A 21,466-nucleotide genomic window follows, 5' to 3' on the forward strand; every position below is an offset into this window, starting at 1 on the left:
TAACTGTTACCTTCTCCTCTCTCCTTACTGGGACAAAACATCCAACCAGGAGTAACTTGTGGGAGAACAGGGTTGGATTTGGCTTGCAGATTCAAGGGGAAGCTTCATCCTGATGGGGAACACATGGCAGTAGCGGGAAGTTGGCGCACATCTTGTCACAGCAGCAGCAAACTAACTTGTCTGAGTAAGGGCCGGGAGAGGTGGCTCAATGGTTAAAAGTGCTTGCTTGAAAAATCACCTGAGACTGGGTGGGGTTATATATATCTTTAGCCACAGCATGCGGGAGGCAGAGGTAGGAGGATCAATATGAGAAAGAGAGAGGGTGAGAATGGGCACACCAGGGCATCCAGTTGCTGCAAACCAACTCCAGACTCATGTGCCACCTTGTGCATCTGACTTACATGGGTCCTGGGGAATTGAACCTCAGTCCTTGGGCTTGCAGACAACCATTAAGCCATTTCTCCAGCCCCCCAACATTATTTTTAAAAACATTTATATATTCAAGAGCAGAGGTAGGAGGATTGATGTGAGTTCAAGGCTACCCTGAGAATACAGAGTGAATTCCGGTCAGCCTGAGCTAGAGTGAGACCCTACCTCAAAAAAATAAAAATAAAAATAAATAAATAAAATACCAATGTTGTGAATTTCCACCTTCCCAGAAAGGGCCACCGTGACACTACAATGACTTAGGATGCCACCTGTGGCATGTGCGTTTGTACCAGTTTAGGCACACTGCCAAGGTGATACTTAAACTAATTTCATCCCTGCCCAGCAGTTCAATATGAGCTGCCAAAATCCACAATTAATCCTCCACCTCAGAGAACGCAGTTCCCTCGGGCTCTGGCAGTCGTCCCTCGCAAGGTCCAGGACACAGGAGCTGCTCTTTTGCCCCCTCAGTTGGCTTGGGCAGCTCTGGTGCTGCAACCATGTCCAACCAAGTCCAGCATCTTGGTCACCAAATCTGGAAGGTCAAAGTCGTGCTTCCAGCCCCAGTCCTTCCATGCGTTGCTGTCATCCAGGTTCATGGGTCAGCTATCCGCTATGGCCTGTCGGAGAGCATCCACACTGTATGTCATCTGGAATTCCGGCACATGCTTGAGGACTGCCTGGGCCAGCTCCTCTGGGCTGAAGCTCACGGCGTTGATGTTGTAGGTCCTCACGGAGAGACACTGGGCAGGGGCCTCCGTGCCTTCCAGCGTGGCTCATCGGTGTACATCATTGGGAGTCTGGCGCTGGCTCTGAGGTTACACTCAAATTTGCCACTCTTTGTAGCAGCATGGAAGATCTGCACTGCATAATCAGTGGTTCCTCCGCCAGGCTGAGAATCGGCGGAAATGACCCCAGGGTATCGCTGGCATCGGAAATCTAAACCGTACCGGTCACAGTAGCATTCTCCCATGAGCTCTGCATGGACCTTGGACACTCCGTAGATGGTCCTGGGTCTCTGAACACAGAGGTCGGGAGTGGGGTTCTGAGGAGAGGTAGCTCCAAAAGCCCCAGTGGTGCTGGGCAGGAACAGCCTCACACTGTGTTCTGTGGCAATGTCCAAGATGTTATGCAATCCAGTTATATTTATGTCTCTGGCCAGGGGCACGTAGGCTTCTTCAACAGCGCTCAACACGGCGCTGTAGTGAAGTAGCCATGAGCTCATGGAGATTCTTGCAATCCAAGATAAAGAAATGGGCCACTGTGGAAGATGTGATCAGGAGGTTTCCTTATGTCTGACAAAATCACATTGTCCTTCCCAAATTGTTTCCTCAAAAGGCCAGCCAAGACCTCCTGTAATTAAGACTTGGGGAAGTCCTGTTTTAGGAAATGATGCAGAGTGGACGTTGGCAGCTCTTGGAACTCGCTGTGGGGGGGATACCCAGAAATGGGCCAGCTTTCCAGGAGCTACAGGGGAGCTACAGGCTGTGCCACCCTGCAGGGCCCCACTCACCACCTGTCTCAGCAGCCTGCCAATTAGCACTTACTCTCCAGAGTCCCTGCTGCGCAGCCCAGGGATGCTGAGACGCCAGCCCCAGCGGAGTCCCAGCAAGGTCCGTGGCCCTTCTCTTGTGATTTCTCTTTCTCCCATGGAACTGCATGCAGAATGGCTTCTTCCAGCTTTCTGTCAGCTGGTCTACATGGAGGAGGTTATCAGCTTGGTTCCAGCAGGATTTCTCAGTGGACTTACAGCCCAACTATGTGGAATCTTCAGCAATTGGGTCTTACCATCTATTCCTGGTGGAAAACGAAGGGCCTCGGCAATGGCCTGTAATGTTTTGGGGGCATCAGGGACCTCCCTGGCCAAGAACTCAGTGGAAGGTATCCCATCCCTGGCACTGGAAATTTTCTAGCAACAAACTACAAGGAGCCATAAATTCTTATTAGAAAATTTTCAGTTCTCCTTACAACATGCTCCTCCAGACACAAAATAGCCTGGATATCCATAACCTCATAGTGCCTGACACTACCTACACAAGACCATAATAGGAGGATGAAAAGATCATGACATCAAAATAAAAGAGAGACTGATTGAGAGGGGGAGGGGATATGTTGGAGAGTGGAGTTTCAAAGGGGAAAGTTGGGGGGAGGAAGGGAATTACCATGGGATATTGTTTACAATTATGGAAGTTATCAATAAAAAATAATAAAATAAAACTAAATTAATTAGCCAGGCATAGTGGCACACACCTTTAATCTCAGTACTCTGGAGTCAGAGGCAGGAGGATCTCCATGAGTTTGAGGCCACCTTGAGACTAGATAGTGAATTCCAGGTTGGCCTGGGCTAGAGTGAGACCCTACTTCGAAAAAAACAAAACAAACAAACAAACAAAATTAGAAGGAAAAAAAAAATAGCCAGGGATGGTGATGTGCACCTTTAATTCCAGCACTTGGGAGGCAGAGGAGAGGATTGCCATGAGTTGGAGGCCACCCTAAGACTACATAGTGAATTCCAGGTCAGCCTGGGCTAGAGCAAGACACTACCTCAAAAAACAAAACAAAACAAACAAACAAACAAACAAAAGGACTGGAGAGATGGCTTAGCAGTTAAGGCATTTATGAAGTCTAAGGACCTAGGTTTGATTCCCTAGAATACATATAAGACAGATGCACAAGTTGGTGCATGCTTATGGATTTCATTTGCAGTGGCTAGAGGCCCTGGTGTGCCCCTTTTCTCTCTCTTTGCATCTTTCTATCTTTACCTCTCTCTCAAAAAAAGTAAAAAAAGAAAGAAAGAAAAAAAAGAAAAGAAAGGCAAAACTCATTATTAAAAAGAAAAACAGGGCTGGAGAGATGGCTTAGCAGTTAAGCGTTTGCCTGTGACGCCTAAGGACCCCAGTTCGAGGCTCAATTCCCCAGGACCCATGTTAGCCAGATGCACAAGGGGGCGCATGTGTCTGGAGTTCGTTTGCAGTGGCTGGAAGCCCTGGCGTGCCCATTCTTTCTCTCTCTGCCTCTTTCTCTCTGTCTGTTTTCTCAAATAAAATAAATAAAGTAAACAAAAAAAATAAAAAAAAATAAAAAAAAGGAAAACAACCTGGAGCTGGAGGGATGGCTTCACAGTTAAGGCACTTTGTCTGGAGGGCCAAAGGACCCAGGCTCGATTCCCCAGGACCCATGTAAGCCAGATGCAGAAGATGGTGCTTGTGTCTGGAGTTTGTTTACAGTGGCTGGAGGCCCTGATGTGCCCATTCTCTCTCTCTCTCTCTCTCTCTGTGTGTCTGTGTCTCTAGTCTCTCAAATAAAAGAAAAAATATATTAAAAAAAATCTGACCAGGAATAGATGGTAAGACCCTATTGCTGAAGACTCCACACACTGGGGCTGCAAGGCCACTGAGAAATCCTGCTGGAACCAAGCTGATAACCTCCCCCATGTAGACCAGCTGACAGAAAGCTGGAAGAAGCTATTCTACATGCAGTTCAATGGGAGAAAGAGATACCACCAGTGAAGATACTCAACAGTGGACATTGCAAGCCTTATAATTGGCCAGCCAGGCCAAATGAACGAACGGGTGCAATAGTGGCACATTTATCATTGTGGAAACCAACTGCCCTCTAATTGGATTGGAGGCCTGCTTCATGGGAGGGAATACATCCCTGATACTGAAAACTTAAAACAGGGGTAGTCATGAGCCCTAGGAGTGTAACATCTACTGCTGTCTGGCCAAATGTATATACTATGCTTATCAAACTGCCCAGTAAGCACTTCTCTTAATATTTATACACTTACATTAATGCTACTCACACTTTGGGCAGAGAATCTTCTCTTTTCAGATGGCAGTGACTTTGGGATGACTCAGAAGGTATCATAGTGCTGGAAAGAAGTGACTGGAGTACTGAGTAACATCTCAATCACACCTTCCAAGGCTCAGGGTCTAATGCGGAAGAGGTGGTAGAAAGAATGTAAGAGTCAAAGGAAGGGTAGGACTCCTTACAACGTGCTCCTTCAGATATAAAATGGCCTGGATATCCATGACCTACCTCACAGTGCCTGACACTACCTGCACAAGACCATCATAACAGGAGGAAATGATGATTACATCAAAATAAAAGATAGACTGACTGAGATGGGGCGGGGTTATGACGGAGAATTGAATTTCAAAGGGGCAAGTGGGGGAAGGGAGGGCATTACCATGGAATATTTTTTATAATATGTTAATAAGTGTTAATAAAATTTGAGAAAAAACTTGGAAGATTTAAAAAACAAGAGAATATCCTTGCCTCCTTTTCTCTTTCTTTTGTTCTTCCTTACTCCTCTCCTCCTCTTAATTTTCCTTAGCTTTTTCTATCCTGCCCTGTCTTTTAAAATTTTTTAAATATATTTATTTTTATTTTTATTAGAGAGATAGGGATGGAGGAGGAAGGGGGAGAGAGAGAGAACACATGCAAATGGGTGCACCAGGGCCTCTAGCCACTGCAAACGAATTCCAGATGCATGTGCCACAATGTGCATCTGGCTAACATGGAACCTGGAGAATTGAATCTGAGTCCCTTAGGCTTCACAGGAAAGGGCTTTAACCGCTAAACCATCTCTTCAGGCCCCCCTTTTAATTTATTATTTTATTAACTTATTTTTTGTTTGTTTTTAGAAGTAGGGTTTCACTCTAGCTCATGCTGACCTGGAATTCACTATGTAGTCTCAGAGTGGCCTCAAACTCATGGTGATCCTCCTACTTCTGCCTCTGGAGTGCTGGGATTAAAAGTGTGTGCCACCATGGCCAGCCCCCCTTTTAAAAAATATTTTATTTATTTATTTGAGAGAGAGGAGGGACCAGAGAATGGATGTGCCTCTAGCCACTGTAAAGGAACCCCAGATTCATTCCCCATCTTGTGTACATCTGGCTTATGAGGCAAATGGGGAATCAAACATGAGTCCTTAGGCTTTGCAAGCAAGCACCTTTAACCGCTAAGCCATCTCTCCAGCCCTGTTTTTTTTTTTTTTTTTTTTTTTTTTGAGACTGGATCATGCTAGGTCTACCAGACTGGCCTCTAATTCACAATCCTCCTTCCTTAGCCTCCTGAATGTTGGGGTGACAGGCATGTGCCACTATGCTGGGTGTTAGTGGTTCAGTCTCAGAGCCAAACAGGCCTTCTCTGTTGCAGCTGGTTCTGAGTAGTCCTGGACTATCTCTGGATCGTAAGAGCTGAGCTTAAGGGCCTAGATTTGGTCTCCTGACATGGCTACTTTGATATGGACACTTCATATCCTCAGGGACAGTATCTGATTCTCTGTTCTTTCCCTACGACCTGTGCCAGGCACTCTCAGAGCTCAGTAAACGACTGTTGAACGCATAGGATGGCACCCTGAGGGAGATAAATATTACTGTCTGGCACATTGTGAACCCTGGTGGATCTTGGGGTGTCTAAATAACAAACTGGTTAACTTAGCTGCAGGCCTCATATGGCAGATTTGTAAAGGAGAAGCTACTCCCAAAGCAGTGATGTCTTGATATTGTCAGCCAATTAGTTCTGCAAGCACTCTAAATTAGGCAGGATAGGGCTGCTGATTTGATTTTATCTGTCTTTTAAGACTGATCTTTAATCATGTCCCATTCCAGCTGGACTTCCTGGCCTCTTCTTCCCTTCTCCATTACTAATGGTGCTGGATCAAATTACCTCATATCCTTTAATTTATTTATGAAAAGGCTGGGGTTAAAGGAAAATAAAAAAGCAAACTCCTGGGTCCTTTGGGGACCTTCTGTAAAAGCCCTCCTTACCCTTTTCCCTCCCCAATGCCAGATAAAACTTCTCTTCTCTGACTCTGGCAAGTTGGAATAGTTCTTATTTACAAGGCTGGGTGGAGACCAGCTGCATGGGCTAAGCCTGGTCTGTGTACTCCCAACGGATTAATCAATCTATCAGCAAGAACTCACTGATGCAGAGCAAGCTGCCTTCAAAACTAGCACACAGATCCGGGGTATATTGGCTCCCATGAAGACACTTGAGGAAGAGGCGTGTTGAAATTATATATATTTGAAATGTTATATTTTTTTCTTTCTTTTTTTTCGAGGTAGGACCTCGCTGTAGCCCAGGTTGACCTGGAATTGACTATGTAGTCTCGGGATGGCCTCGAACTCAAGAGATCTGAGCCACTACACCCGGCTATCAAAAACACTTTTTCTTTTTTTCCTTATTTGAGGGGGGGGAGGGAGAGGGAGAGGGGGAGGGAGGGAGAGAGGGAAGGAGGGAGGGAGGGAGAGAGAGGGAAAGCAAGCAGATAATGGGCACTCCATAACCTCCAGCAGCAGCAAAGAAACTCCAGATGCACGTGCCACTTTGTGCATCTGGTTTACGTGGGTTCTTTGGCTTTGAAGGCAAGTTCCTTAACCACTAGGCCATCTTTCCAGCCGTCAAAAACAGTTTATCATTTATTGAGAGAGCTTGAATGGGCACACCAGGTCCTAGTGCAAACAAACTCCAGATGCATGTGCCACCATGTGCATCTAGCTCACAGTGGTTCTGGGTAGTCGAACCCAGGTTCTTAGGTTTCACAGCCAAGTGCCTTAACCACTAAACCATCTCTCCAGCAACCCTTCCCCTCCGAAAAAAAAAACAAAACAAACTTTTGAATAACGAGCTTTTCTTGAGCAAAGAGGGCAGGACAGTCTGAACATGAGTCTGTACACCAAGTCAAGGGAGGAAACCAGGGAGACAGATCACTGGAGTATGACCCCCAGATGTTTAAAAAGGGGGTCTCAGAAACCGGGCGTGGTGGCGCACGCCTTTAATCCCAGCACTCGGGAGGCAGAGGCAGGAGGATCGCCGTGAGTCTCGAAGCCACCCCGAGACTCCACACTGAATTATGGGCTAGAGTGAGACCCTACCTTGAAAAACCAAAAAAAAAAAAAAAAAAAAAGGGGGGGGTCTCAGGATGCCAAGGTGCTAGGGGAGGCGAGGTGCGGCCGGGCCTGGATGCGCTCTCCACGGCCCCGGGGCCGGGGCTTGCGGGGTGCGGGAGGCGCCGTCCGCACTCACGTTCGCCGCGCGGGCAAAGCCAGGAGCCGGGCGGGCACGGCGGGCCGTGGCGGGGCGGGGCCGAGCTGCGCGCGACCCTAGGCGCGCTCTGGGAGGCCGGACAGGGGCGGCCTCTCTGGCCCGGACTCCCGCGGGCTCTATGACACCGCACTGACTTGCGGGACGGGGAGGGGCCGGAGGTAGACCGCCCGGGATTACAAAGTCTCCGGGAGAGAGAGAGAGAGAGAGAGAGAGAGAGAGAGAGAGAGAGAAAAAGAGGGAGGAAAAAAAAAAAAGGACGTCTCGCGGCCAAGTCTCGCGAGAACGAGGAAAGTGCCGCGCGTGCGCGGAGCGTCGTGCGCCTGCTGTGGGGTTTCCGCGGATTGGTGAAGGCGGGGAGGTTGGCAGTTCAGCCAGCAGAGTGGACGCCACTGCGCCACCGGGTACTCGCCACCATGAGCGGCACCTTAGCGAAGATCGCGGAGATCGAGGCCGAGGTAAGGGGCGCAGCGGCCGCTTCCCTCTCTGGCCCCGTCCGAGGTGTCGCAGGCGGCAGGAGCCGACCCACGTTGCACCAGGCCCCGCTTCCTACTGGCCTTCCGCCCCGCAGGGTCCTCCGACTCCCTTCATCATCCACACGCGCCCACTTCCCCCTTTTCCCGGGCCAGCTCTCTCTACCCACTCCCCATCTCCCCCACGTTCGCGCCTGGGTATCTCTCTACCTTCTCGTACCTCCCGGACTTGCCGGCACGTTTTGCACATTGACCCTTTTTTGGCCCGTTCTCGACACCTGTCCTGACGTTCTCTCTCTGCTTTTCTATTCTTCGGGTAACTCCGGGTTTTACTGTGGCTTGTTGCTTGCGTTCCTCCTCTCTGAAGACCTCCAATGAGCCCCTTTTGCACGTCGTTGGGTCCTAAGATCTGGAAGAGAACTGAAGTCTGTCTGGTGGGAGTTGACGCTGGTGGTGGTAGTGTGTGGATTGTTGCCTGAAGATTTTAGAGCTTTTTAAAATATTTATTTTTTATTTGAAGGAGAGGCCGTGTGTGTGAGAGAGAGAGGGAGGGAGGGAGGGTAGAGAAAGAATATGATTGCTCCAGAGCCTCTAGCCACTGCAAATGAACTCCAAACACATGTGACACTTCGTGCAGCTGGCTTTTGTGGGTCCTAGGGAATCGAACCCAGGTCCTTAGCCTTTGCAGGCAAGTGCCTTAACCGTTAAGATATTTCTTCAGTCCAGATCTTTTTTGTTGTTGTTGAGTTTTGAGGCAGGGTCTCACTTCAGCCCAGGGAGACCAGAACTCAGTGTTTCTTGTATGTCAGCCTACTGAGTGCTGGAATTAGAGGCGAAAATTAGCGTAACTGACTGAATTCAGAGCTTTTTACAGTCTGAAAATCGTTGGGCATGCCAGGTACAAGCATTGGAAATGAATCAGCAGGTGGGTTTTAGTTTGATCTATGGACAGGAATTGAAATTACCTTGATATTGTCTCTTTGGGCTTCACTTATTTCTTCTGGAGTGAGGGTCATGGTGGAAAGAATGAGTATTTATTATTTATTTATTTGAGAGACAGAAAGAATATGAATGGATGCTCCATGGCCTCTAGTCACTGCAAATGAACTCCAGACTCATGAATCACTTTGTGCATCTGACTTTATGTGGCTATTGGTGCATCAAACCTGGGTCCTTTGGCTTTGCATGCAAATGCCTTACCTGCTAAGCCATCTCTCCAGCCCTATTTATGTTTGATACACGGTCTCATGTATGCCAGGTTGTGCTCCAATTCCCCATGTAGCCAAGGATAGCCTAGAATTTCTGATCCTCCTACTTCCATCTTCCAATTTCTGGGATTACTAGTGAACCACCACACCCAGTTCATGAGGTTGGAGCGCAGAGATTTGAGCACGCTGGGCAAGCTCTTTGACAACTGAGTTACATCACAGTTTGCATTTATAGAAGCATTCTGTATATTTTACCTTGTAGGACCTGCTTCTCATTTTCATCTGTGATTCTTCCTTTATAGATGGCTCGGACCCAGAAGAACAAGGCTACAGCACACCACCTTGGGCTGCTCAAGGCTCGCCTTGCTAAGCTTCGCAGAGAACTCATTACTCCAAAAGGCGGGGGTGGTGGTGGGCCAGGAGAAGGTTTGTCACTCCTCGTATATGTATATGTATTCTATAATTAGATTATGCCAAAAATAATATGTACATGCATCATTATTATTTTGGTTCTTTTCTTTTATTGTTTATTTATTTATTTATTTTTTGAGGTAGGGTCTCACTGTAGCTCAGGCTGACTTTGAATTCACTGTGTAGTCTCAGGGTGGCCTTGAACTCATGGCGATCGATCCTCCTACCTCTACCTCCTGAATTCTGGGATTAAAGGCGTATGCCACCATGCCTGGCTCTCTTTTTTCTTTTATTTTCTTTTTTTTTTTTTTTTTTTTGAGGTAGAGTTTCACTGTAGTCCAGGATGACCTGGAATTCACTTGGTAGTTTCAGGGTGGCCTTGAACTCACAGTAAATTTCCTACCTGTGCTTCCCAAGTGCTGGGATTAAAAGCATGTATCACCACATCTGGCTCATTATTATTATTTGAATATGTATTTATTTGACAGAAAAAGGGAGAGAGAGAATGGGTGCCACTGCAAACCACCTCCAGATGCATGCACCACCTGGGTCCTGAGGAATGAAATCTGGGTCCTTTGGCTTTGCCGGCAAACACCTTACCTGCTAAGCCATCCCTCCAGCCCTCGTTATTATTTTATTCTTTCTTATTTTCAAGCAGAGAGAGATACAAGAGTGACAGACAGAGAGAATAGTCTCTCTGGGTACTGCAAACAAACTCCAGATGCATATGCCACTCTGTGCATCTGGCTTTACATGGGTACTGGGGAATTGAACCCAGGTCTTCAGGCTTTGCAGGCAAGCACCTTGAGCCATCTCTGCAGTCTTACATGTTTATTACTTTAATCCCCCTACCTCAGCCTCCTAAGTTCTGGGATGAAAGACATTGCTACCACATTGGGCTCCATTTTTTTTTTTTTTTAGATTTTCTTTTATCCCTCCCCCCCTTTTTTTGAGGTAGGGTCTCAACTCTATTTCAAGTTGACTTGGAACTCACTATGTAGTCTCAGGATGGTCTTGAACTCATGGCAATCCTTCTACCTAGGCCTCCTGAGTGCTGGAAATAAAAGCATGTACCATCATACCCGGGCCTTATTCTCCTCCCCCCCCCCCTTTTTTTTTTTTTTCTTGAGGTAAGGTCTTGCTCAAGCTCATCTGGAATTCACTATGTAGTCTCAGGTTGGCTTTGAACTCATGGTGATCCTCCTACCTCTGCCTCCCAAGTGCTGAAATTAAAGGTGTGCGCCACCACACCTGGCTGCCCTTTTTTTCTTTAAAAAGCAATTTTTGTTTATTTTACAGAGAGAGGAGTGCCAGGGATTCTTAACTACTGCAAATAAACTTTGGATGCATGTGCCACTGTGCATCTGGCTTTCTGTGGGTACTGGGAAATGAGCTCTGGTTGTTAGGCTTTTTAGGCAAGTACCTTAACTGGTCAGCTATCTCTCCAGTGCGTTTTTGGCTTTTTCAAGGGTCTCACTCTAGCCCAGGCTGACCTGGAACTCACTTTGTAGTCCCAGGCTGGCCTTGAACTCACAGTGATTCAAGCTGTGGACCTCCATGTCTACCTTCTTGAGTTCTGTTTTATTTTTAACAGTTTTATTTATTTTATTTTATTTGAGATAGAGAGGGGGGAGGATCAGCACACTAGTCTTCAGCCACTGCAAACGAACTCTAGACACATGCACCACCATGTATATCAGGCTTACGTGGGTCCTTGGGAATTGAACCTGGGTCCTTTGGCTTTGCAGGCAAGCGTGTTAATCACTAAGCCATCCCTTCAACCCTTGAGTTCCATTTTATTTACTTATTTGTTTGCTTGTTTTTGTTTTTCTGAGGTAGGGTTTCACTCTAGCCCAGGCTGACCTGGAATTCACTATGCAGTCTCAGGGTGGCCTCAAACTCACAGCCATCCTCCTACGTCTGCCTCCCAAGTGCTGGGATTAAAAGCGTGTGCCACCATGGTCAGCTCTTGAGTTCTATTTTAGTTGTAAACCATAGAAAATTTGAGAAATAGAGCCTTAGTTGAATAGACAATAGAAATGTAAACTGAAATAGATATGAGGTTTTACGCATTAAGGGATAACAGCTCTCTTTTTGATATTTATTGGTGTTTTAGGTTTTGATGTTGCCAAGACAGGTGATGCTCGAATTGGATTTGTGGGTTTTCCATCTGTGGGGAAGTCAACACTGCTAAGTAACCTGGCAGGTGTATATTCTGAGGTGGCAGCCTATGAATTCACTACTTTGACCACGGTGCCTGGTGTCATCAGATATAAAGGTGCCAAGATCCAGGTGAGTAAACTCTGAAGGACAAGGAAGGGGAGTATTCTTTTGTTTTGAATCATTTATTTATTGGGCAGATAGAGAGAATGGGTGCACCAGGGCTTTTTATGTTTTTTTGAGGTAGGGTCTGGCTCTAGCCCAGGCTGCCCTGGAATTCACTATGTAGTCTCAGTCTGCCCTCAAACTCTTAGTGATCCTCCTATCTTAAGCTTCCTGAGTGCTACGGTTATAGACATGCTCCACCATGCCCAGCTTCATTCAGATTTATAACTAGTTGTCTCTTTCTTTTCTCTGCCCTTAACCTTGCAGCTCCTGGATCTTCCAGGTATTATTGAAGGTGCCAAGGATGGGAAAGGTAGAGGTCGTCAAGTTATTGCAGGTGAGTGATTCAGGGCCACCATCCTGGGGTGTAATCTGTTACCCAATGCTGTTCTTTAGCCAAGGACTATTGGACTTAGGTCTATTGCAAGCAGAGAGAGAGAGAGGGAGAATGGACATACCAGGGCCTCTAGCCATTGTAAACTCCAGGTACATGTGCCTCTTTGTGTATTTGGCTTTAGATGGGTACTATTGAATTGAACCCTGGTTAAGTCATCTCAACAGCCCTCACTTTTTAGCACTTGTTTGCATTCATAGAGAATGACATGGGAATGCCACTGCCTATTGTCACTGCAAATAAACACGTGCCACTATGCATCTGGCTTTATGTGGGTATTGGGGAATTGAACCTATGTCGTTAGGCTTTATGGGCAAACGCTGAGCCATCTCTCCAGCCCCCCTTAGAATTCTTAGTACGCCTTCTAAGCTTTTTTGCAGATTAGGTTATTGCCTGGTGTGTATCCCCTTGGTGCATGTGTAAGTTGTGCGTATATGCATGCCTCATACACATGTGTGGAGGCCCGAGGGTGTCATATATGCATGCCTCATACACATGTGTGGAGGCCTGAGGGTGTCATATATGCATGTCTCATACACATGTGTGGAGGCCCGAGGCTGTCAGGTGTCTTCTATCTCTTTTCTCCTTGATTTCATTGAGGCAGCATCTCACTGAATCTGGAAGTGCAGTTGTTCAGTCAGATTGGCTGATGAGTGAGCTCCATTGACTCTCTGGACTCCTAGCGTTGGAGTGACAGCCATGCTTGGCCATATCTGCTTTTATATGTGGGTTCTGGGGACCAAGCTCAGACCCTCATGCTTGGGCAGCAAGTGCTCTTACCCACTAAGCCATCTCTAATCCTGTATCTTTATTTTGACTGTCTACTTGTATATGTAGAAGATACATGAGTTTGTAGATAAAATTCTGTATGACCTTACTGTATACAAATTGACACCTGGTTTAATACTTGGTTTTTAAGAATTTCAGTTGTGTCTATGTGCAGGAGCCCTCTCGTTTCTTCAGGGAGTGGGAAACACCTCTATTTGAGTATTTGAATTTAAAGACTATATTCAACTTTTAAGTTTAATTCTTTTTCTTTTATTTCTTCAGTTGCCCGGACATGTAACTTGATCTTGATTGTTCTGGATGTCCTGAAGCCCTTGGGACACAAGAAGATAATTGAACATGAGCTGGAAGGCTTTGGTATTCGCTTGAACAGTAACCCCCCCAACATTGGCTTTAAGAAGAAAGATAAGGGGGGCATTAATCTAACAGCCACTGTAAGTGGTGAGGGAACAAGGGGCACACTGCTGATTGAAGGGATGGAGGAAGGAGTGGATTGAGGTGCAGGCATTGATACTTAGAAATGTCTTGTTTTTTCCCGTCCCTCCTTTTTTTTGTGGGGGGCGGTTGAGGTAGGGTCTCTAGCACAGGCTGACCTGGATTTCACTCTGTAGTCTCAGGGTGGCCATAAACTCATGGTGATCCTCCTATCCACCCAAGTGCTGGGATTAAAGGTTTGTGCCATCATTCCTGGCTCAATTTTTCTTTGTAAGTTTTTGTTTGTTTGTTTCATTTTTTTTTTTTTTTTATTACTTTAAAGGGAGAATTGGTTCACCAGGCCCTTAGCCAGTGCAAATAAACTCCAGATGCATGTGCCACTTTGTGTATCTGTCTTACATGGGAATAGAACATGGGTCCTTAGGCTTTGCAGGCAAGTGTCTTATTCACTATGCCATCTCTCCAGCCCTTAAGTTTTTTTCTTTTTTTTTTTTTCTCCCAAGGTAGGGTCTCACTCTAGCCCAGGCTGACCTGGAATTCACTATGTAGTCTCAGAGTGGCCTCTAACTCATGGTGATCCTGGGATTAAAGGCGTGTGCCACCACGCCAGGCTACGTGCTTTTTAAAAAAATATATATTTTATTTATTTATTTGACAAAGAGAAAGAGGGAGAGAGAGAATGGGTGCACCAGGACTCCAGCCACTGCATACGAACCCCAGATGAGATTGTGCCCCCTTGTGCATCTGGTTTACATGGGTCCTGGGGAATCGAACCTGGGTCCTTTGGCTTTCCAGGCAAACGCCTTAACTACTATGCCATCTCTCCAGTCCCCCCCTTTTTAAATGTTTTATTTTGATTTAAGAGAGAGGCAGAGAGAGAGAGAGAGAGAGAGAGAGAGCAAGAGAATGAGCACACCAAGGCTTCCAGCCACTGCAAATGAACTCCAGACCTTGTGCATCTGGCTTACATGGGTCCTGGGGAAATAGGTGTGTGTGTGTGTGTTATTGACAACTTCCATAATTGTAACAATATCCCATGATAATTCCCTCCCTCCTTTCACTCCCCCTTTGAAACTCCACTCTCCATCATATACTGTCCCCCTCTCAATCAGTCTCTCTTTTATTTTGATGTCATGATCTTTTCCTCCTATTATGATGGTCTTGTGTAGGTAGTGTCAGGCACTGTGAGGTCATAGATATCCATGCCATTTTGTGTGGATATGCACGTTGTAAGGAGTCCTACCCTTTCTTTGGCTCTTACATTTAAGAGTCTTTCTATATTAGTTTGCTATGGCTTCTTTCAAAAAATGCCAGGAGCTGGGTATGGTGGCACATACCTTTAATCCCAGCATTTGGGAGGCAGAGGTAGGAGTTTGAGGCCACCCTGAGACTACATAGTAAGTTCCAGATCAGCCTGGGCTAGAGTGAGACACTACCTTGGGGGGAAAAAAAGTACCAGAGACTGGGTGTTCTAACCAATAGAGACAGAATTGTTCAGTTACATGGAAGGTATCTTTATGTGTGTGTTTGCATGTAGTATATCCACATGTGTGTGGAGGCCAGAATGTTGAGTATCTTTCTCTATCACTTCTTTATGCTTTTCATGTGATGGGATCTCACATTACACCAGGAACTGCCACTTTGTCAGACTGGTTGCCTTGTGAACCCCATAGATTCTTTTGTCTTTGCCCCTCACAGGATAGGCTTTCAAGATGTGTGTATTACTTGCGTGCTGGGACTAATGTCAGGTAGTCTTAGGCCCTCATACTTATATGGCAAGAGCTCTTAACTTGCTGAGCCATTTCCACAGCACCATGCAAGGTATTTTTGCCCCACCCCCTGTGATTAACCCCTGTCTGCTCTGTCTGCTCAGTGCCCACAGAGTGAGCTGGATGCTGAGACTGTGAAGAGCATTCTGGCCGAGTACAAAATTCACAATGCCGATGTCACTTTGCGGAGCGATGCCACAGCTGATGACCTCATTGACGTGGTAGAAGGAAATAGGTACTGAACATGCAGTCTGCTGGATACTGATTTTGACTCATCATGATAGAAACCATAGTTGGTCTTGAATCTGAAGATGTGGATGTTAACTCAGTTGTGCTGCTACCTTAGAAGGTCCTTGATTTCTTTAGCTGTAAAGTGAGTCTAATTTCCAGCATTCTTCCTTGCTCTGCAGTTATGATGGACAGAGTGGCCGTTTCAGTTACTTGCTGTGAACTATACTCACCCTCACTCTAAGCTCTATCAAGTGATAGTTAAGATGCAGTCTGTTTAAGTAGTATTTTTGTTTATTTGAAGTGTACTTCCCATTTGAAAAGCCAATTCTTTGAGTTAGGCATTTTATTTTATTTTGTTTTGGTTTTTTGAGGTAGAGTCTCATTCTAGCCAAGGCTGATCTGGAACTCACTCTGTAGTCTCAAGGGTGGCCTTGAACTCATGGCAATCCTCCTACCTCTGCTTCTCGAGTGCTGAGAGTAAAGGCATGCGCCACCACCCCCGGCGAGTTAGGCATTTTATAAATGAGGCAATTGAGGCCTCTGGTGTTACACTTTGCCTAATGATTAGTAGTCTTAACTGTCATATTGATTAGACATGAGTATAACATTACTAGACACACTTAAGATGTCTTAGTTTTTAAAGCTGTTCATGAACTGGAGCTCAGTGGTTCAATGCTGACCTAGTGTATATGAGGTCCTGGGTTTGATTGTCAGCACTGCAAAAAAAAAAAGTATGTCACGCTGGGTGTGATGGCGCATGCCTTTAATCCCAGTAATTGGGAAGAAGAGGTAGGAGGATCGTCATAAGTTTGAGGCCACCCTGAGACTACAGAGTGATTTCCAGATCAGCTTGAGCTAGAGTGAGACCCTACCTTGACAAAAAAAAAAAAAAAGTATGTTAGCAATTCTAGGTGCAGGTTTTTGGATAGAGGGTGGTTTGAGCCTGTGCTGTACTGGCTTGCCCTGAACTTGTTATGTAGATTGGTCTGGCCTCAGATTTGTGCACTACCATGTCAGGCTTTTCTTTCTTTCTTCTTTGTTTAGAATTTTTTTTTTTTGTTGTTGTTATTTTTATTTATTTGAGAGTGACAGATAGAGAAAGAGGCAGAGCTAGATAGAGAGAGAATGGGCCCGCCAGGGCCTCCAGCCACTGCAGACGAACTCCAGATGTGTGTGCCCCCTTGTGCATCTGGCTAACGTGGGTTCTGGGGAATCGAGCCTCGAACTGGGGTCCTTAGACTTCACAGGCAAGCGCTTAACCACTAAGCCATCTCTCCAGCCCTTTTCTTTCTTGTTTCATCTCCTCATTCCTCCCTCCCTCCCCTTTTTTCTCCATTTTTCCTCTCTCCTCCCCTTCCTCACTCCCTTCTCCTTTCTTACCTTATTTCAGTGCTAACATTCTTTTTTTGGGGGGGGGGGGGCTTTCAAGGTAGGATCTCCCTCTTGCCCAGGCTGACCTAGAATTCATTATGTAGTCTCAGGTTGGCCCCAAACTCACAGTGGCCCTACCCCCTCCTCCCAAGTGCTGGGATTAAAGGCATGCGCCACCACACCTGGCTCATGCTTACATTCTTAAACCATTATCCCGGGAATTGGTTTCATGTTTGTTATTTGTTAACCTATAGGTCAGACGAACTTAATTTTAGTAGGAAAGCTGATCAGGATCCTTTTTCAGAGCTTTTGGTTTGGGATCTGGGTGAGCGAGGACAGGATTTAAACTGACAATTTTTTCAATAATGCCAAACTGATATTTTATTCTATTTTTATAGAGTTTATATCCCCTGTATCTATGTGCTGAATAAGATTGATCAAATCTCTATTGAAGAATTGGATATTATCTATAAGGTGCCTCATTGTGTACCCATTTCTGCCCATCACCGCTGGAATTTTGATGACCTTTTGGAAAAGATCTGGGACTATTTGAAACTAGTGAGAATGTAAGTATTTTTTTTTCTTTCAGACTTTGTTTTTTAGATACTTTTTAATTTATTTTATTTGTTTGAGAAAGAGGCAGATAAAGAGAGAGAATGGGTGCACCAGGGCCTTCAGCCACTGCAAATGAACTTTAGACACATGTGTCCCCTTGTGTATATGGTTTATGTGGGTCTGGGGAAATCCAACTGAGGTCCTTTGGTTTTGCAGGCAAACACCTTTACCACTAATCCATTTTTATTTGAGAGAGAGAAATAGGCAGGCAGAGAGAGAGAAGGAGCACACTAGGGCCTCCAGCTACTACAAATGAACTCCAGATGCATATGCCACCTTGTGCATCTGGCTTATATGGGTCCTGGGGAATGGAGCCTGGGTCCTTTGGCTTTGTGGGCTATTTATTTGAAGGGGAGTGAGAGAAACACACAGGTAGAGAGAATGGGCGCACCAGGTCCTCTGTCCTCTGCAAATGAACTCCAGGCACATGCTGCACCTTGTGCATCTGGGTACTGAGGAATTAAATCTGTGTCCTTAGGCTTCATGGGCAAGCACCTTAACCACTGAGCCATCTCCCTAGCCCTATGTCCTCTTTCTTTTGTAGTTACACCAAACCCAAAGGACAGTTACCAGACTACACATCTCCAGTAGTTTTACCTTATTCCAGAACCACAGTGGAGGATTTCTGTATGAAGATTCACAAAAATCTTATCAAAGAATTTAAATAGTAAGTATTGTGGGCATGTGGTTCCTGTTTCCTTGAGAGGCACTAATTTCATTAATAATTAGGGTGTGATTAAAGAAATCAGATGAGTGGAGTCTCGTCGTGGTTAGAACTTAGTATCTTTGCTAGACACTGGTGGCGCACGCCTGTAATCCCAGTACTCAGGAGGCAGAGGTAGGAGGATGGCCATGAGTTGGAGGCCACCCTGAGACTACATAGTGAATTCCAGGTCAGCCTGGGCTAGAGTGAGATCCTACCTCAAAAAAACAAACAAACAAACAAAAAACCCAAAAACCAAACCAAACCAAAACAAACAAACAAACAAACAAAAAAAAAAAACAGCAGCTCCAGAAGCCTCTGCAGGCCCAGGAGGGCTTGTTGGGTCATGGACCTGCCTGGCTTCCTCAGTTCATCTTCCTCTAGGCAAACAAACACATACTAATTCTTGCTAGAGTGAAGTTAATTAACAAAAAGAAAGAAAAATAAATTCCAAAATGGAAAATCTATAGGTGTTGTGTCACAAGTCTTTAATCCCAGCACTTGGGAGGCTGAGGGAGAAGGATCACTGAGTTCAAGGCCATCGAAGGGCTGCAGCTTGAGTTCCAGGTCAGCATGGGCTACAGTGAGACCCTGCCTCAAGGAAAAGCGTATCTAGCAATGCTGTACTCCTTGTGCCACACTGCTTCTGGCTTTGAGTTGATTGTAGACCTAGTTTAAGCTTTAAGAGCTGTTGAGTAAATTGCTGTGATGATGCAACTAGAGCAGAAGCTGGTTGTTATTGACGCCTTTTTTTCTTTCTTTCATACAGTGCTCTGGTCTGGGGTCTGTCTGTGAAACACAATCCTCAGAAAGTGGGTAAAGACCATACGTTGGAGGATGAGGATGTCATTCAGATTGTGAAGAAATGAACCCTTTCCCTTCTTCATCTGCCAGGCCAACCACAAGTGTCCCCATGACCACACACCCACTTAGTCCTCGTGTCTTTGGTGGCTACTGGATCAGTCCACAGGATGGAATGTGGAGACATCCAAACTAGAACATCACCTGTCTTTCATTCTGTTTCTGTGTAGCAGAGCCTGGCCTTGACCTCCTTATTCTACTGCTCCCGCCTCCCAAGGGCTGGATGCTAATATCACTTCTTGCCTTGGCGTCACCTCTGTGTTGAACTGTATAAAAGACCTGGTGGGCTTGTCGGCTATGTGTCTTTTGTCAGATTTGTTTTGAGATGAGCTGATTGAGGATGTGAACCTACATACAGGGAGGCAATTGGGAAAAGAATATTTGCTAGCTGGTTTTGAATAAGAGATGGATAAAAATGTGACAAGTAATATTCTGCTTGATGCTTAGTGATGGCAAGTTTTGTCTGGATGTGGCCTTCAGTCCTTTCAAGTGGTCTTTTCTAAACTTGCAAGAGAGGAGAGACTTGATCAAAGTTAACTGTGTATTACCTCCAGTGCCGACCCAATTTAAAGATGGTATACTACAGCTGTTGAATAAACAGATTGGGGTGAATTGTAGATCTACTCGTAATTAGTATGAAACTCAAAAAAATTAACCTTTATGAGCCAAAAAGTAAATGCTTTCAATTAACCTTTATGAGCAAAAAGTAAATGCTTTCAAGAGTCCTAGTAAGTAGTTTAACTGCTAAGCCATGTCTTCAGCTCCCTGCCTTTTATTTTTTTTTTGAGGCAAGCCCAACAGACTGGTGATTTTTTTTTTTCCCCCAGAGAATACAAGAGTGGGGGAGAGAGTTGGCATGCCAGGCCTCCAGCCAGTGTAATGGAACTCCAGGAGTGTGTCACCTAGTGCACATGTGCGACCTTGTGCACTTGCATCACCTTGTGCATCTGGCTTATGTGGGACCTGCAGACCTGGAGTCCTTAGGCTTTACAGGCAAGCACCTTAACTGCTAAGCCATCTCTCCAGTCCATTTACTTTTTTTTTGTTTGTTTTTTGAGGTAGGGTTTCACTAGTCCAGGATGACCTGGAATTCACTATGTAGTCTTAGGGTAGCTGGCCTTGAACTCACAGTGATCCTCCTACCTCTGCCTGCTAAGGGCTGGGATTAAAGAGGTGTGCCAACATTTACCTTTTTGAAATAATTATATATGCTTTTGTGTACCAAGGCCTTGTGTACAAATAAGTGCCAGGCATACTCAGCACCTTTTGTCCACTTCCCCTGCCACTCCCCCAAGTAGGATCTCACTCTAGCTGAGACTGACCTGGAATTCACTCTGTAGTCTCTGGCTGGTCTTGAACTCACAGTGATCCTCCCAAATTCTGGCATTAAAGGCGTGCGCCACCATGTGCTGCCTTTTTATCTTTTGTTTTTTCAAGGTAGGGTTTCACTCTAGTCCAGGCTGATCTGGAATTCATTCTCAGGGTGGCCTTGAATTCACAGCAATCGTCCTACCTCTGCCTCCTGAGTGCTGGGATTAAAGGTGTGCACCACACCCTGCTGAAACTTGTTTTTTCGGGGTAGGGTCTCTAACCCAGACTGACCTGAAACTCACTATGTAGTCTTAGGCTGGCCTCAAACAGCAGTGCTCCTACTTCTGCTTCTCAAGGGCTAGGATTAAAGGTGTACTTGGACACCTGGCTCTGCTTTGTAACTTTTATCTCCAAGGGTTTAAGATGAAGCCATAAAGGTTCTCTATTACTAGGAGTCAGTTGGGAAAATGTAACATTTTAACACATCCACAAAACATCTAAGGGAAACTATGGTGATATATACCTGTAATTTGAGTACTAAGGGATTGGCTAAGGCAGGTGATTGTGAGTTGGGGGCCATTTTAGGCTACACAGGAAAAACTTGTCTCAAAATGAAAACAAATGCCTACAGCCCAGTAAAAACCCAAACAAGGCTGGAGAGATGGGTCAATGTTAAGACACTTGCCTGCAAAGCCTAATGACTTTCAATTCCCCAGTCCCACATAAAGCCAGATGCACAAAGTGGTGTGTGTATACACACAGATACACATTTAAGGTAGGGTCTCACTGTAGTTCAGGGTGGCCTCACACTTGGGATGTTAATCTAACATCTCTGCCTCCCAAGTGCCTCCTCCCCCTCCCCCTTGAGGTAGGGTCTCACACTAGCTCAGGCTAACCTGGAATTCACTATATATTCTCAGGTTGGCCTTGAACTCACAGCAGTCCTTGTACCTCTGCCTCCTGAGTGCTGGGATTAAAGGTGTGTGCCCCCACGCCCAGCAACCATGCTTTTTTTTTTTTTTTTTTAAATCAAAACATGGGGGCTGGAGACATGTCTTAGTGGTTAAGGCACTTGCCTGCAAAGCCAAAAGGAC

The 21,466-nt window shown here is 45.7% G+C and overlaps 1 protein-coding gene and 1 pseudogene across 1 annotated transcript; one reads left to right on the forward strand and one right to left on the reverse strand.

The window, feature by feature from the left end:
• Window positions 1–893: 893 nt before the first annotated feature.
• On the reverse strand, window positions 894–7,897 carry LOC101596051 (annotated as a pseudogene).
• Window positions 7,780–19,673, forward strand: Drg1 (developmentally regulated GTP binding protein 1). The gene is made up of 9 exons (XM_004664090.2): window positions 7,780–7,937; window positions 9,463–9,586; window positions 11,688–11,863; window positions 12,164–12,233; window positions 13,341–13,510; window positions 15,385–15,515; window positions 17,281–17,448; window positions 18,042–18,164; window positions 18,970–19,673. Exons 1-9 carry the CDS (start codon window positions 7,896–7,898, stop codon window positions 19,067–19,069), a joined length of 1,104 nt encoding a protein of 367 aa, XP_004664147.1. The 5' UTR covers window positions 7,780–7,895; the 3' UTR covers window positions 19,070–19,673.
• The last annotated feature ends 1,793 nt before the right edge of the window (window positions 19,674–21,466 follow it).

This window comes from Jaculus jaculus, chromosome 13 (assembly GCF_020740685.1).
Source record: "Jaculus jaculus isolate mJacJac1 chromosome 13, mJacJac1.mat.Y.cur, whole genome shotgun sequence".
NCBI lineage: Eukaryota > Metazoa > Chordata > Mammalia > Rodentia > Dipodidae > Jaculus > Jaculus jaculus.